Below are 17,160 nucleotides of genomic sequence, written 5' to 3'. Positions count from 1 at the left end.
ATGTTTTAACAACTTACCTTGGCAGTGCATTCCATGCACTCACCACCCTCTATTTAAAAAACTTGCCCCGTACCACTCCTTTAAACTTTGTTCCTTTCACCTTAAAATTATGCCCGCTAGTATTTCTTCCTTTATTTGCTTTAAATTGCTATCTACTTTAACTGCACTCAATTTCTTTGAGGCAAAGGTTTCTACATTCTAAAATGTCATTAAGGCCGTTGACCATAGGTCCCGATATTCAGAGCTCACAGTTATTCTGTTACGTTTGCTGTGCCTTTATCAATTAGTGTGGTGGGAATGATTTCACCATGTCAACTATATGTCAAATGCAGACAAATCAGACTCGCATTGACGGTCATCTTAGTCGGCATAGACAGGTTGGGCAGAAGGTCCTACTTCCTCCATGATTACAGTAGCTCAAACATGTTATGTACTGCCATCTCGTGTCTGAATTTTATTAAAACTACAATCTGTGATATCAAGTCCAAACAAAGCATGTATTCCCCATTTCCACAAAACCTTCAGTGATCCCATGCTATTAGTTTAGTTCAGATATACAGCGCGGAAACAGACTCTTCGGCCCAAGCCAACCAGCGATCCCCGTACATTAACACTACCCTGCACACACTAGGGACAATTTTTACATTTACCAAGCCAATTAACCTACATACCTGTACGTCTTTGGAGTACGAGAGGAAACCGAAGATCTCGGAGAAAACCCACCCAGGTCACGGGGAGAACGTACAAACTCCGTACAGACAGCACCTGTACTTCAACTCCCCCTCCCATTCCCAGTCTGACCTTTCTGTCATGGGCCTCCTCCAGTGCCATAGTGAGGCCCACCGGAAATTGGAGGAACAGCAACTCATATTTCGCCTGGGCAGCTTGCAGCCCAGTGATATGAACATCGACTTCTCCAACTTTAGATAGTTCCTCTGCCCCTCTCTTCCCCTCCTCCTTCCCAGATCTCCCTCTATCTTCCTGTCTCCACCTCTATCCTTCCTTTGTCCCGCCCCCCTGACATCAGTCTGAAGAAGGGTCTCGACCCGTAACGTCACGCATTCCTTCTCTCCTGAGATGCTGAGTTACTGCAGCATTTTGTGAATAACCACATGTAGTCAGGATCGAACCCGGGTCTCCGGAGCGCTGCATTCGCTGTAAGGCAGCAACTGTACCGCTGCGCCACCGTGACCGCCCACTTTCTTGTCAACTGGAACCCACCTCCCAACTCGATTCTGCCAATCATCTGCATACAAGCGGAAGTTTACAATACCAACTCACACATCTTTGTGGATCTGGGAAGAAACCCATGTGGTCACAGGGAGCACGAGCAAACTCTACACAGTCAGTATCTAAGGTCTGGATTGAGCCTGGGTCTCTGGCGCAGCAAGGCAGCAGCTCTTCAAGATGTGCCAATGCACTGCCCTTATATAAATCTAAATACAGATTTGTAGACAAAAAAATTATTTAGAATTTTTTTCTATAACAAAGTATGTCAAAGATGGAGCTATTCACAAAATGCTGGAGTAACTCAGCGGGTCAGGCAGCATCTCGGGAGAGAAGGAATGGGTGACGTATCGGGTCGAGACCCTTCTTCAGACCCGAAACATCACCCATTCCTTCTCTCCCGAGATGCTGCCTGACCTGCTGAGTTACTCCAGCATTTTGTGAATAAATCGATTTGTACCAGCATCTGCAGTTATTTTCTTATACTCAAGTCAAGTCAAGTCAAGTCAAATTTATTTGTTACATACACATACACGATGTGCAGTGAAATGAAAGTGGCAATGCTTGCGGATTGTGCACAAAAAAGAATTACAGTTACAGCATATAAATAAAGTTAATAAGTTACTATAGTGTAGACAAAAATTTAGTCTCTGGGGTTATAAAAGTTGACAGTCCTGATGGCCTGTGGGAAGAAACTCCGTGTCATCCTCTCCGTTTTCACAGCGTGACAGCAGAGGCGTTTGCCTGATCGTAGCATCTGGAACAGTCCGTTACTGGGGTGGCAGGGGTCCCTCATAATCTTGCTTGCTCTGGATCTGCACCTCCTGATGTATAGGTCCTGCAGGGGGACGAGTGTAGTTCCCATGGTGCGTTCTGCCGAACGCACTACTCTCTGCAGGGCCATCCTGTCCTGGGCAGAGCTGTTCCCAAACCAGACTGTAATGTTGCCGGACAGGATGCTCTCTACAGCCCCAGAGTAGAAGCAAAGATGGAGCTGATTGGACTTGGCATGATTTAACAAATGTGGCCTAAATATAAAATAATTTAACATAACTCATTGCTCTCAATGAAATTGGTCGATCTAAAAAATGAAAATGACACAACTCTCAAATTGAATATGGAGAATGCAACTAACTGTCATATTTGACACAAAGTGCTGGCATAACTCATAGTAGTATATAAAATTATGATACATAGGTAGGACAGACAGGATCTCTGGAGAACATGCATTGGTGACCTTTTGGGTCGGGATCCTTCTTCAGACTGATGAGAGGAAGAGGCAGGACAAAGCTGGATACAAGCAAGAGGGGGCGGGGTGGGTTTAAAGGGCAGATGGTTGGAACAAAGGCTAGAAATTAAAGCAGAAGGTGTGGGCGGCACAGTGGCTCAGCGGTAGAGTTGCTGCCTTACGGCGCTTGCAGTGTCAGAGACCCAGGTTCTATCCCGACAATGGGTGCTGTCTGTACGGAGTTTGTACGTTCTCTCCGTGACCGCTTGGGTATTCTCCAAGATCTTCGGTTTCTCCCACTCTCCAAAGACTTACACGTTTGTAGGTTAATTGGCTTCGTAAGTGTAAATTGTCCCTAGTGTAGGATAGTGTTGATGTGCAGGGATCATTGGTCGGTGCGGACACGGTGGGCCGAAGGGCCTGTTTCTGCTCTGTATATTAACAAACTAAACTAAAAGGACAGCATGAAAAGGCGTTAGTCAGCGTCATCCTATCATTTTAAGAGTTACAAATTTTGAAGCCAGAGAGAATTAATAGAAGTGATGGGGGAAGAGAGAAGTGGGTGTGAGTCCAGGTGAGGCACGAGGGAGGGTGAGGAGGCGGAGGAAGGGAGAGTGTGGGGTAGAAAGGGGAGGGCGAGGGGGGATGTTAGAAGTTAGCAAAAATTTGAGATTTTTATAATTCTTTATTAATGCAACAACACTCATATAGACTCAAACTTTCTCATGGTTGCTTATCTCCAGTCTTCGGGAGATCTGAACACCGTCAGTTCCGGAAACAGGTCAATAAATTTGCACAATAGACACAAAATGCTAGAGTAACTCAATGGGACAGGCAGCATCACCGGAGAGGATTGTGTGACGTTTCGGGTCGCCCGTTCTTCAAACTATTCAGGGGAAATGGAAACGAGAGATATAAACAGTGGTGTGGAGAGATATAGAACATATGAATGAAAGATATGCAAAAAAGTAACGTTGATAAAGGAAACAGGCCATTGTCAGCTGTTGCTAGTTGAGAACCTGGTGCAACTTGGATGGGGGAGGGATGGAGAGAGAGGGAGTGCAGAGGTTACTTGAAATTAGAGAAATCAATATAAAAACCAATGGGTTGTAAGCTGCAGTAAGAGTCAGTGAAGGTTGTTTACTAAGATTTTCAAAAAACCTTTGATAAGGTGCCACACGTGAGGCTGCTAAGGAAGATGAAAGCCCATGGTATCAAAGGGCAGATACTGGCAGCGATAGCAGGTTGGCTAGATGGTAGAAAGCAAAGAGTGGCAATAAAGGGGGGATGGTTCTGGTTGGCTGCCATTGATTAGCGGAGTCCTGCAATGGCCGCTACTCTTCATGTTGCATATTAATGACTTGGATGAGGAGAATGAAGGCTTTGTGACTAAGTTGCGGATGATACAAAAATAGGTGGAAAGGCAGGTAGTGCAAAGAAAGCAGGGAATCTGCAGAAGGACTTGGACAGGTTGGGAGAGTGGGCAGAAAAATGGCAGATGGAATATAGTGCAGTAAAGTGTGCATTCATGCATTTTGGTAGTAGGAATAAAGGTGAAGACTATTTTCTAAATGGGGAGAGAATCCAGAAATCAGAGGTGCATAGGGACTTGGGAGTGTTGGTGCAGGATTCCCAAAATGTTAATCTGCAAGTCGAATCGGTAGTAATGAAGGCAAATGCAATGCATTTATTTCATGAGGGCAAGAATACAAAAACAGGGATGTAATGCTGAGGTTGTGTGGGGCGCTGGTCAGGCTGAAATTGGAGTATTGTGAGCAATTTTGGGCACCGTATCTGAGGAACAATGTGCTGGCCCTGGCGAGGGTCCAGAGGGGTTTTACAAGAATGATCCCAGGAATAAGTGGGATAACTTATAATGAGCATTAGATTGCACTGGGCCTGTACTCGCTGGAGTTTAGAAGACGTACAGGTATGTAGGTTAATTGGCTGGGTAAATGTAAAAATTGTCCCTAGTGGGTGTAGGATAGTGTTAATGTGCGGGGATCGCTGGGCGGCACGGACTTGGTGGGCCGAAAAGGCCTGTTTCCGGCTGTATATATATGATATGATGATATGATATGATAATGAAGAAGTTTAGGGACTTCATTGAAATGGACCAAATAGTGAAAGGTTTGGATAGAGTGGATGTAGAGAGGATGTTTCCACTAATGGGTGAGTCTAGGAATAGTCATAGCCTTAGAATTAACGGATGTTCCTTTAGAAAATAGATGAGAAGGAATTTCTTTAGTGAATCTGTGTAATCCTTTGTCACAGAAGGTAGTGGAGGACAAATATCAATGGATATTTTTAAAGCAGAGTTAGATAGATTCTTGATTAATATGGGTTATGGGGAGAAGGCAGGAGAATGGGGTTAGAAGCAAAGATACTAGAGGAGCAAGATGAGCCACTCCGTTGAAATCGTCTATACTGCAGTGTAGTACGCAAAAGAGCGTAACATCCGCCATTTTAGTAAGCAAAACCCACCGATCGCTATGCCTCTCGCAGTGTACTCAGTGTTTTGGGGGAACAGTAGGTGTGATGATACCATAAAAATGCAGAATATATCTCATCTATCAATTCACAGATTTTTATTCTTTTTCTTTTTAAATGTTTCTGCAAGTTTCTGCCTACTAAAATGGTGTCATGACATACTACGGTTTTTAGGGTCGAGTGGTCTATCTTGCTCTGCTCTATTATTTTTGGTTAGAAGGGAGAGATAGATCAGCCATGATTGAATGTTGGAATAGACTTGATGGGCTGAATAGCTTAATTCTGCTCCTTTACTTAATGTTTTGAACTAAACCTGACATCTGAGATGGAAGGAATTTCATTTGGCTGCGCTGATATCCATCTTAAGTACAAAACTCTGAAATATAGCTGCAGATAAAGATATCAATATCTACTGACAGCAAGGTTTGCCATTAAACTCTAAAATACTGCTCATCTGCAATAACTTCTAAAAGAACGAGAAATTTCTGAAGTATTTTGATGATAACAATATTGGAATTTCTACTCCAGAAGAAAGCAATCAAGTCTAGAGGGGACAAATGGAAAATTGAGCCACCCTTGGCTTGTGGAATGTCAATATTCTCGTTAAATAAATAGCAATGAGTTTCAGGACTTCTTTATATTCTGTTAACTAGGGAGACTATCATATTTTCTGTCAACTTTGTGACCTAAATTGACATAATTTACCAAATATCATAACGTAAAACAAAAGCCTGAGTTTAGAAAATTATTGCTGCTACCGATACAGCATAAAATATATAATATAAACATCTTACTATGATAAATGTTGCATGGGCAAACATTTGTAAATGAAACTGCTTCTAAACTTTATAATCAACAGCCCTGTACCTGGTTTATACCCAAACGTTAGTAGTATCATGTACATAAAATGAGAAAAACATTTCAGATGTTTCAGCACATTTAAGGTATATAAATGCAATGCACAATTTAAATTTATTTAACAGGTTAACCAATGGCAATACTGCTGTACAGAAAAATTACCAGTGAAGAATCAGATTGCAAAAAACTATTAAGAAGTAAACACTTTTAAAATGGCTTGGTAGATGCTTTCAGTTGCCATCTTAATTTCACCATGTCTTAAAGATTGTGTAGTGCAAATGAAGTGTCAAACATAATCAACATGTTAAGTTTTAACAATTCACAGCTACGGTTACCATCATATCTTCAGAGTATTCCTATATCCTCCTACCTAAAAACACCACTATGTTTGCACGGGACATTTTCTGAAGTGTGCAGTTCTGACTCATTTCTGAACTTTGCAAATCTTTTTTCAGCTGTCAGACACGGTCAGGTAGCAGATTTAACAGTCAAATTACCTGCATCACATTTTGCAATACTCCTCTATTGCACCATAGTCAAACCATGCATGTCAATGTGCTGGTCTGCTATAATGTGTCTATAAGTTGTAATTTTCTGCTCAAATAGAAACAACATATACCTTGAAAGGTCAATGCCATTGCTAAATATTTGTAACTCAAGATGCAGTGGATTCTAGCTCAATATTGGCAACAGTTACAACCTGCTCTCTTTCATGTGATTGTCACAACCAATGTTGCTTTTTGGCTTGGAAACCTTCAATTAGGTATGTAAAAGTTTCTGTGTGGAAGCCTGCTGGGTAAACTGAGCTGCCCATTTACTATGTTGGTCCTGCAACAGGCCATCTCCAGAGAAATTGTCTTGTAAAATGTACTGCTTTAGCTTCAATGAAAGACATTTCACTGCACAAGATTAAACAATTTCTTTGTTACTTAATTATAAGCAAGATGCATTAAGATGTTTACAAAAGAAATGCTAATAACTCAATCCAATTTTTAGATAAATGCATGCAAAATCTGCTTAGGATGCTGCAAAATCTGTTCTTGGAGATAAGCAAGGGTTAACTGCATGCATCAGGATAAATGAGAGACTACCACACGGAGCTTAAAACTGCAGTGCACACTGTCTCTACAGTGACCCTTACTGAGATGTTAAATAAAGGATGTTATTTGGTGTCTCAGGATTAAACATCATGATACATACTGGGAAGACATATGGACAATGCTCTGCATTGCATGCAGCACTGGTTCGAACTCCAGTCCTTGATGCACATATGACGCATTCAGAATTGAGCGTTCCTTTTATGTGCAGAGTTCAATTACTTTAATTTCTAAGAAAACACAGAGATGGCATGGTGAATAAATCAACCGCACTACATCTTAACGAGAGGAAAAATAACAATGCACCACGTAACTAGGCCTCAGGATTACAAGTGAAATCCTTCCCTCCTCCCCCAGTCTCTCTTAAAGACCTGAGAATTAAATCGCTTTCATAAACATGCCTGGAAAACAAAAGACAGCAATAATCCAGAAACCACTACTCGACAAACAAGCAGTTTTAAAGAATTTGAGCCCTACTATTGATTCTTGCTTTAATTAATACAAGAATTTTAACTGGTCTGTCTTCCATTTGTTAGAAAAATATTTAAATAATGAAAAAAAGCTTCAGGATCATTTCTTCACAACAAAAAAATGTTAAAATATAGCCTAAGCAGCGACACTAACCTGGAAGCCATTAAGAACAGCAGCACACTGACAAGTCCCTACAGCTTCATTCATACATTCAAGGTCTGTGAGGAGGTGGGAGGATACTCACCTCCACTACCAGCTCAAGACCTGATTTAAAGTCAAAGCCTGTTTTGAATAGAAAATTCGGCAATGTAAGCAACCCACTCAGGTACTCTTCGATCATTGCTATATTGTGGCTGTTTTTCCAGTCCTGATCCTCACACACAAACACATACACGAAGCACACACCGGTTCATGCTGTTTTACAAAATGCTGCTGCTTGGTGCAGTCTGCCAGTTGTTGAATTATTCATGTTCCTCATGAATGGAGGTGACATCATTCGGTTTGGTCCGGTATGGCTGCATGTCTACATCAACCAATCTGCCTCATCAATGGCATTACTTCAAGACCCTCCTTCCCTGCTTTTAACCATTGCAAACCCAAGCACGATAATAGCCCAAAAAGGCAATTACCTGGTTTCTGGAATTTTCTAATGGATAGCTCACAGTCTATTTTGTACACACTGGCAATATAATTACAATATTTCTTTCACAAATTGCTGCAATGTCACATATGTTATTCTAAATTTTAAAGTTTGAAGATATAGGTTGGGGGGGGGGGGGGGGGGGGGGGGGGGTTGTGTCCAAGAAAACAATCCAAATAAAAAAATGTCCATAGCTGCATCATCTGTCAAGAATGTGACAAGAAAGGCAAATTGAACAGAAAATAAATTTTGTGCTGATTTTTATTTTCCATGAAAGTAAAATTTTATTCCAATTCACAAATTCTGTGAGCAACAATTTTTTGTAACCTGAACAACCGCACGCAGGGGGACACCCATAGTTTGTGGAGAGTTAGAATCTAAAAAAGCCGACTATTCCTATTGCGGAGGTTCACATATAATAACTACAATACTGCATTAAATTTAAAAAATATATCTAATACATGTTAAATAACATTTAATGAAACAGTAGAACATTGATCACTAGAATGGGAAAAAACAGCTATGGTAAAGGAAGCTACTGGCAAAGGGATAAAAACTCATTTGAAAGGGATTTTAATCTTCGAAGAAGGGATGGGGACAAGCAACAATTCTAATATATTATTTTGCATCTAAAATACTCTAATAATGCCATGTCACTTAAAATGAAAAATTATTTTAAGATCATCTGGCCATTTGAATTTTCTGAACCTCAACAAACCAAGCAGGACATATGGTTAGAATGTGGATAATTACATGATAGCCTATGGAGCTGGAGATATGGGTGTTTAAAAACATGATTGTATACTGAAATTAGACACGGAGAAACAACAGAGAAACTCTTTCTATTGATGATAGTGAAGCAAGAATTAGAGGTCACAAAATGTACATGATAGGCAAAGTAAAATGAAAAGTGACAAGACGATGTTTTATGATATACTAGACTTAGGTGGACCCATTGGGTCCAAATCTCTCCTGCGATCCTCTCCTGGGGCAACCCTCCTCCAACTGACGATCCTGCGGGCCCGGCAACCCTCTCCAACTGACGAAGCCCAATGCCGACGGGGAGTGTCCCCCGGGGCTGTGGGCGGGCGAGAAGGGACAGAGAACGGGAGAGGGAGCCACTCACCTCGGCCCCGTGCCGCCAACACTGCACTGTGGACCCGAAGCCTCTCCTGCAGCACAGCAGCGAAGGCCATCTTGTTGGACCCTCTGCTGCCGAGCTGTACCACGGGAGGAAGGGCAGGCACGGGGCACGCCGGGACAGGGGCTGGTCCTCCCAGCGGGGGGGGGGGGGGGGCGGGGGGGAGTGTATCTATTAAAGTTAGTGGCAGCTCTTAGGCTCAGCCGCCCCCTCCCCCTCATTGGCCCCAAACCTCTCCTGCATTCGTCCAGCACGCGCTTCCCCCTCACTCACCCACTCCATCACCCCTCAACCCCCCCTTCCTCCCCTCCCCCCCCACTCACACACTCGAACCCCCCCTTCGTCCCCTCCCCTACTCACACACTCGATCCCCCCTCAACCCCCCACCTCCCCCTCACCCACTCCATCCCTACTCAACCCCCTCCCTTACCAACTCACCCACTCCATTCCCCCTCAATCTCCCAAACCTCTCCTGCATTGGTCTAGCACCAACCCCTCCCCCACTCCCCCTTCCCCACTCCATCCCGCACAACCTCCCAAAACTCTCCTGCATTGGTCTAGCACCCTCCTCATCCCCCCCACCCACCCATTCCAACCCCCCTCAACTCCCCTTATCCCCCACTCCTCCCTTCCCCGCCACTCACCCACTCCACCCCCCCGAATCCCCCTCCCCCCACTCACCCACTCCATCCCCCTCAACCTCCCTCATCTCCCACTCCTCCCCCCCCCACTCACCCACTCCGAAACCCTCTTCTCCCCCCCCCCCACTCCATCCTCCCTCATGGAAACCTGTATGAACATTGAATTCTCCAATTTTAGGTGACAACCACCCCTCTCCGTGCTCACATGGACTCTCATCTGTTTCTCCGCACTGCCCCCCCCTCCCCCCCCCCCACATGACATTTCTCCCTCTAGGTTCATAATTTACAATTCTACAATTCTTTTGCCTCCCACCTTCTGTCTTTTCATCTCTGGCATGGGGGGAGGGGGGGGGGAGGGAGCAGGGATCACTACCTTCCAATCGACCATCGGATTTAGGCCAAGCCTCAGGTCTTGATCTTCAAATATCCTTTTATTTTTAAATCTGCCATGGGTTGCCCTGCTTGAATGCAGACAGTGGCAAATTACATAATAAAATCTACCTTTGCTGAGGGATGCCTCCCTTGATATGGAAATTGTTGCACCTTTTCAACAGTCCTGCTCTAAACATTGATTGTTGGAGGTCAGTGTGATGCAACACATGTAAGGGTGACAGAGGACTCACAGGATTTGGATAGTGAGCATTAAACCAGCCTGTCATATGAAAGCATCAACAGTGCCTTGAAGCTCGGCCTCTGAGTGTACGCAAGCTCAAGCCTCGTTTGCGTATTGTAATTTTCCCACTGAGGTTTGTGTAACCTTGGTACTGCTCAACAGATATATATTACTTCTAAATAAAGATGCCCTGCAATATTGTAGAAGGCAGGATTGAGAAAAGTGTAGCACACTTTTTTAATTTGGTTTGCACTGAGAATGGTTCTGTTGTAGACCCATCTGTTAATATCACGGTTTGCATGCTATACATTTTGAGGAGAATGTACCACAGTGCCTCTATATTGATGGCAGTCAAAGACTTTGTTTAGATCAAGTAAAATATCTATGGTGGCTGGTGTGGCTTCACACATTTTTCTTGGAACTGTTGAGCGCAGATGATGTCCACTTGTCAGTACACCTGCAAGAACTCGATGACTTGCGAAAAACATCAGTTAAAAATGGTTCATGTACAATTAGGTTTAAAAGTCAGCCAGTGCTGATATGGAGAGCAACAAAACATTCCTTAGCAACCTTAGCAACAGGCAGATTCCCACAACACCACTGAATTAGTCTTCAATATCCACCTGATTCAATGTGTCATGAATAAATGGATTTGCTTACAAAAAGAAACCTTTTTGAACTACCATAACAAAAAAGGAACAGAAGCAAATGTGTCTTACTGTCCTTAACTAACATTCAAAAAGACCAATGTTTAGAAAGGAAATGCAGATGCTGGTTTAAACCGAAGATAGACACAAAAAGCCCACAGAGTTACTGCAGCTTTTTGCATCTATCTCTGGTTTATCTAATCTTGGCCTATTAGTCTTGATCCCATTATCTGTTTATTTAAAGAAACAAACCTTGCACATGGACCTAAGATGCGGCAATTAATGTTTACACCTATTATTATATAAAATTACTCAATTTAAGAAATGAGCTTCTGTAAACCGAGCCTATAATTTCCTGTTTGCTCACTTTTTCACCTGTTAAGGGACCTGGAAACTGCTCTCCAACAGACCACAGGAGAACTGGTGATATATTCTTACATCATTGTCAGGGGCCTCGGGGGGGGAAGACACTGTGTGTGTTTTTAAATGTGCAACATCTACATTATTTAGATAGTCACACAATAGTTCAGGGGATATTTGAACTCTGTGTGCAGCTCAGCAGCTGTCCATATCAGTAATCCAACTCAGGAATTCTGTCATACTTCAAATGCTACATATTCTGTAGAGTGAGGCACAGTCCCACAGGAATATTTGTTCTCGTCATTCTGCTTTGTTACTGGATACCGCCACATTGTCTCTATTAGTGAACTATTATTTCTTATACAAAGATGGTTACAGATGATAAATTGAGTTTATTTTGTTTATTTTAAATATTTATTAATGTTGTCTCTTTGAAATTTGCATGCAAACTTTATTTCTACAAATACTGATGATATGAAAATAGGTGGAAGGGCAGGTAGTGTAGAGAAAGCAGGAGGACTTGGACAGGTTGGGAGAGTGGGCAGAGAAGTGGCAGATGGAATATAGTGTAGCAAAGTGTGCAGTCATGCATTTTGGTAGTAGGAATAAAGGTTTAGACTATTGTCTAAATGGGGAGAGAATCCAGAAATCGGAGGTGCAAAGGGACTTGGGAGTGCTGGTGCAGGATTCCCAAAAAGTTCATCTGCAAGTCGAATCGGTAGTAAAGAAAGCAAATTCAATGCTAGCATTTATTTCAAGAAGGCTTGTATACAAAAACAGAGATGTAATGCTGATGTTCTGTAAAGTGCTGGTAAGGCCGCATTTGGAATATTGTGAGCAATATTGGGCACCATCCAATTGATCCATACATATAAGGTCCACAAATATGACAAAAGCAACAATGTTTCTCTTTAGAACCCTAATGGGATTTAAGGAACAGCTCCATGCAAAACTTTTAGTTAAACGGCTGCATAGAATGGTCTGAAATGCCCTTGTGTACAGATAGTAATCAAGAAATACATACATCTTTCTACATTTGGAATGTAAGTAGTTAATATTATTATGAAAACTTTTAGTGAAAGATACAAAATAGCAGGCCAATATGATCTCAGGCCAATCAATCAGCAGAATCCATTCATAGCATTTAATTTAACTTAAATAACTCAAAGCCTTTCATCGATGTGTTGGAATGAGTGTGATGGAACAGTATGGCTACTGATTGTGTGGAGATGTTAGATGTGACATTTGCACAGTACTAAAGAACTTTATTGACCATGTCCCCAAAGATAGATATGAATTCAGCCAATCAGCCTAGTCATACTGTTAACCCCAGTGAACACTTCAATAAATTATTCCTACAATCATGTTATTACTCACAGCTTTCATAAATTTGCAAATATTTGATGAACATTTTAAATCAACAAAATATCATAATGTTTAGAAATGCTTAATTTATCAATCACTCTTTAAAATTTTCTAATTTATATAAATATAAATAGTTATTCTTAACACAGGTTCAATACCTGGCACACAGCTTTAATTTGTGCAGGAAAGAACTGCAGATGCTGGTTTTCAATCGCAAAATGACCCAAAATGCTGGAGTAACTCAGCGGGTCACGCAGCATCTCTGGAGAGAAGGAATAGGTGACATTTCGGGTCGAGACACCGCTTTAATTTCTCTACTTTGCTGAGTTTGGCAACAATAATATTCTTGTGGAATGTCTCCTTCTTCAAATATGATGTTAATGAAATTCTATCTGCACTCTGCGGCATTCCTCGATTCAAATTAAGAAATATTTCCCATTTCCAATTCATTTCCCTAATTTTTTCTAGCATTTACTAGCATTCCCTGTGTTGAGTGGTACAAATTCTTGTTTCCCATCTACATGCAATGAGTGTACATGTTCCAAACCGCTCTTCAGCTGGCTTTCACCAACTGAACAGCAAAAGTGGATGCCAACAATCAGTGTAGCTACTTGTCTCTTGGTGGGAAATTCTGCTCTATTCATTTAAGATTCTTGAAAATAAATTTTTATTCCCCTCAAATATTATTTCCTCTTGAAATGTGAAACTAATTAAAGCTAACTGGAAATCAAAGCCATGAATCACTTTGAAAACACAAGAGACTGTATTTGCTGGAATCTTTAGCAAAAAAACAAACCGCTGGAGGAACTTTCATCAGTCTGAAGATGGGTCCCTACCCAAAACATTGTTTGTCTATTTCCCTCCACTGACTCATCTAACAGTTAGTTTTTTGCTCATAAATCTTCCTATCACATTTTGACTTTGGTTCTATCCTACGATATACACTCTTGATTAGTTTTTTTAGTTTAATTTTGAGATACAGCATGGAAACAAGCCCTTCAGCCTATCGAGTCCAAGCCTATGATCAATCACCCGTTCACGCGAGTTATCCCAATTTTTCATTCACTGCCTATACACCTGGGGCAATTTACATAGGCCAATTAACCTATAAATCCGCATATCTTTGGTATGTAGGAGGAAACTGGAGCACCCAGAGAAAACCCACGTCGTCACATGGAAAACGTGCAAACTTCATAAAGACAGCTCCCGAGGTCAGGATCAAACCTGGGTCTCTGGCGCTCACAGCAGCTCTATCAGCTGTGCCACTATGCCCCATAAACATATCTTGGATTTTAGTCCTTCACTTAGCCATTTCCATTTAACAATTAAACCATTCGTTAATAGAGTAAAAACACTAATTTCAGTGGAAATGATTATCTGTAATCTTGGAGCCAGATAAAAAAGAAGCTTTTATTACAGAAAATGTGATTTGTGACTACTCAATGTGATTTGCAAAGTATGAAGTAATTTCCATCAATTGAAGCAATTTGAAATAAGAAGCAATCTCGTCAACCTTTCATGTGGAGAATAATCCCCGATAACTTTGGACAGTTTATCTCAATGTAAGATATGGCTCTGTACGTTTAAAGGCATAAAGAGATCAGTATTACACTGATAACTCCAGTACACTGCTATCAATGAAGCTGAAAACACTAAATGTCTGCTCAGCAAACAAACCAAGTATGATAAAAACAAATCCTGCAACAACATTTTCCTTGCAACATGTCTGAATAACTTTATGAAAAAAATAACAAAAATGAGCATGGGAGATAGTGGAGTGTTCTGTGAGTTAGCACCTTGGAGAGCTCCCTGTACGCTTATCAAGTGTTTATCTGTGCAAGCACAAGGTCTTTCTTTAATTCCAGAAATTTTATTGGACAAATTAGATTTCGGGGAAAAGGTGAAGAGAAAACATGGAAAACTGTACATTACTTTTAAACAGCAAACTTTTTACACAAGGATCAAACCAAAATTAATTAAACTGATTCCTTGCATTTTTTTAGGAAAACTTCTTCACCCAAAGAGAGATGAACCAATGGAATTTTAATTGTAATGCATCCATCAAACTTTCATTTTTAATTTCAAGGGTACCATCATTTTTTTTCTTGTGAGTTAGATTACAGAAATTCTAAAATTTCAAAACATGAAGTGAAGGGAATTTAAAAATAAAAAGAGAATATTTAAAAATACTCAGCAAGTCAGCTTGGAAAGAAAATAAATAACATTTTAGATCAGAATTAACAGTCTTCTACATGAAACCTTTCTCTAAGGAATAAAGTCCAAACCTGCCCAAACTCTCCCTATAGCTCATGCCCTCATGTCCGAACAACATGCTCGTAAATCTGCCCAGCACATTTTCCAGATTAATGGACCAAAATTAACACTGTTGTCCAAGTGTGGGTCCTCATGAATGTCTTGTACAACTGTAATGTAACATGTCAACGTCTATATTCAATTCTCTGACAAAGGCCAACATGCCAAAAGCCTTCTTTACCACTATATTTACCTGCAACACCACTTTTTGGGAACTATGTACTTATATGCCTAGATCCCTCTGCTCAACAACACTCCCCAGGGCCCTTCCTTTCTCTGTGAAGTTACCACCATGCTTTGACTTACCGAAATGCAAAACCTCACATTTATCTGATTTAGACTCCATTAGCCATTCTACAATCCATTTGCCCAGCTGATCAAGATCCTGGTGTAATTAATTCTTGAAAACCACCTTCACCTTCTACTTATTTTAGTGTCATTGTTCAAAGACTATATAATTAATCAATAATCTGAATTGCATTTATGAATTATCAATAAACAAATATGCAACTTGACCACTAACTAAAAAAACGAAAAATTATACGAAATTTTCCTATCATAAAGTGCTTCTTAGCACAACTATCTGATACCTCACACATTGAATATGATGAAATTTAAGAATCTACTGTCAAGAATGAAGATTTAAAACTTGATCTTAGTTATGTTGCTCTCCTTTTGTTCTGTGTATTAAACATTCACGTATTTCTTCCACTTGTGAATCAGCTCAGCTCCTATTAACTACCATTCCTGTTATTACCTAAAGTTCTTCAACTGAAAACAATGTATTCTACTCCAAAATTAAGATCAAAGGAGTGCGTTGTGATACAGAAAAAGTAATGAACTGCCTTTACTAATTTAATATGAAATAAAAGGGGATTCATTGAGATGTATTAATAATAATGATTTAATGCTTATGAAACTAAGCTCCTGCATATGTACAATTACCATTTAATATGTGATTTGTTTTCCTGTCGATCACAAGCTTTGAAAATAGCCTACATTTTGTTTTAAATTGATGATAGAATGACATGTAACATGACGTAATGTTGAATGGAGAATGTAAAATGTGTCAACAAATCCTGGATTACATTCATATAAAGTTGGTACAGGTTGAAACCCATTTACTTAAGTTATATCTATCATTACCAATTTTCAACATATTCTTGCAATTAGGCATTGTATGAAATATTAATTTTAATGATTTCTTTAATAGGAACAAAATGAATTAGGAAAGAAAATGCAAGGCTTTACTCAATATGATATCTGAGAAAAGGGGTTTAGATGTTTCATTTATGGGATAAATTCTTTGAGTCCTCAAAGGGCCACTTAACATTCCAAAGGCAGAAAATGAATGCATCAATTTGACCTTTATAAAGGTAATTACATACATGATATAATATTTAAGTGTCAACATCTTTTCAGATTAAAAAGTGACTGAAACAATCTGAATGTCAAAACAAACTGGATCGAACATCCACAATACTCTCTGCAAGAGAAATTTGGAGATTATCAATTCATTACTACTTCAAACTGTAGCCTTCCATCGTTTTCATTGTTGAATCGGCTTATTACATGTAGTCCTGTTTATAACCTATTTAACAAGAGTATGAATACAATATCATATTGAAACAATCATAATCACCTTCAACTGTGGAGCAAGACAAACCAATCCATGGGTAATCATTAAGAACACTTCTCTAAATTTAAAATGGCAGCAGGTCTAGGGGAAAAAAATAATATGACATGCTTTTTCCCTGCTCCCACATCTATTATAAGAATTAAACTTGTGCAAATATACACGTTGTTGCATTACAGTACCTGTTAGCTAAAGTTATAGCTGAAGATTTAATTCACTGGATAATTCAAAAGCTTAGTCTTTTATAAAACTTTCTCAGATCAAATTGCTGAAAAATGTATCGATGTGGCCATACTAGACAATCAGTGCTGGATCCACCGCTGACCACAAAATCCAGGCCAAGAATATTACTTGAACAGGAAGGAAAAAATGATCTTGACAATCCACATTACAGCCTTCAGAAACTGAGCTAAAAGAGACCAATTCATTAAGG

The 17,160-nt window shown here is 40.4% G+C and overlaps 1 protein-coding gene across 21 annotated transcripts in view; it reads right to left on the bottom strand.

Annotated features, from left to right (window-relative positions):
- The window catches only part of LOC144608748 (protein Aster-B-like), a 395,300-nt gene that overhangs the window by 116,327 nt on the left and 261,813 nt on the right, over positions 1–17,160 (bottom strand). Inside the window, exon 1 of one of the 21 annotated variants that reach the window (XM_078426812.1) lies at positions 7,777–7,875. The exons of 17 other annotated variants lie outside the window; for them this stretch is intronic. In XM_078426812.1, the coding sequence (XP_078282938.1) occupies positions 7,777–7,784 (8 nt within the window). In that variant the 5' untranslated portion in view covers positions 7,785–7,875. 3 more of the 21 variants (XM_078426811.1, XM_078426814.1, XM_078426816.1) reach the window with 3 other exon arrangements.

The sequence above is a fragment of the Rhinoraja longicauda genome, chromosome 32 (assembly GCF_053455715.1).
Source record: "Rhinoraja longicauda isolate Sanriku21f chromosome 32, sRhiLon1.1, whole genome shotgun sequence".
Classification (NCBI taxonomy): Eukaryota; Metazoa; Chordata; class Chondrichthyes; order Rajiformes; family Arhynchobatidae; genus Rhinoraja; species Rhinoraja longicauda.
This window is presented reverse-complemented; position numbering and strand designations above follow the sequence as displayed.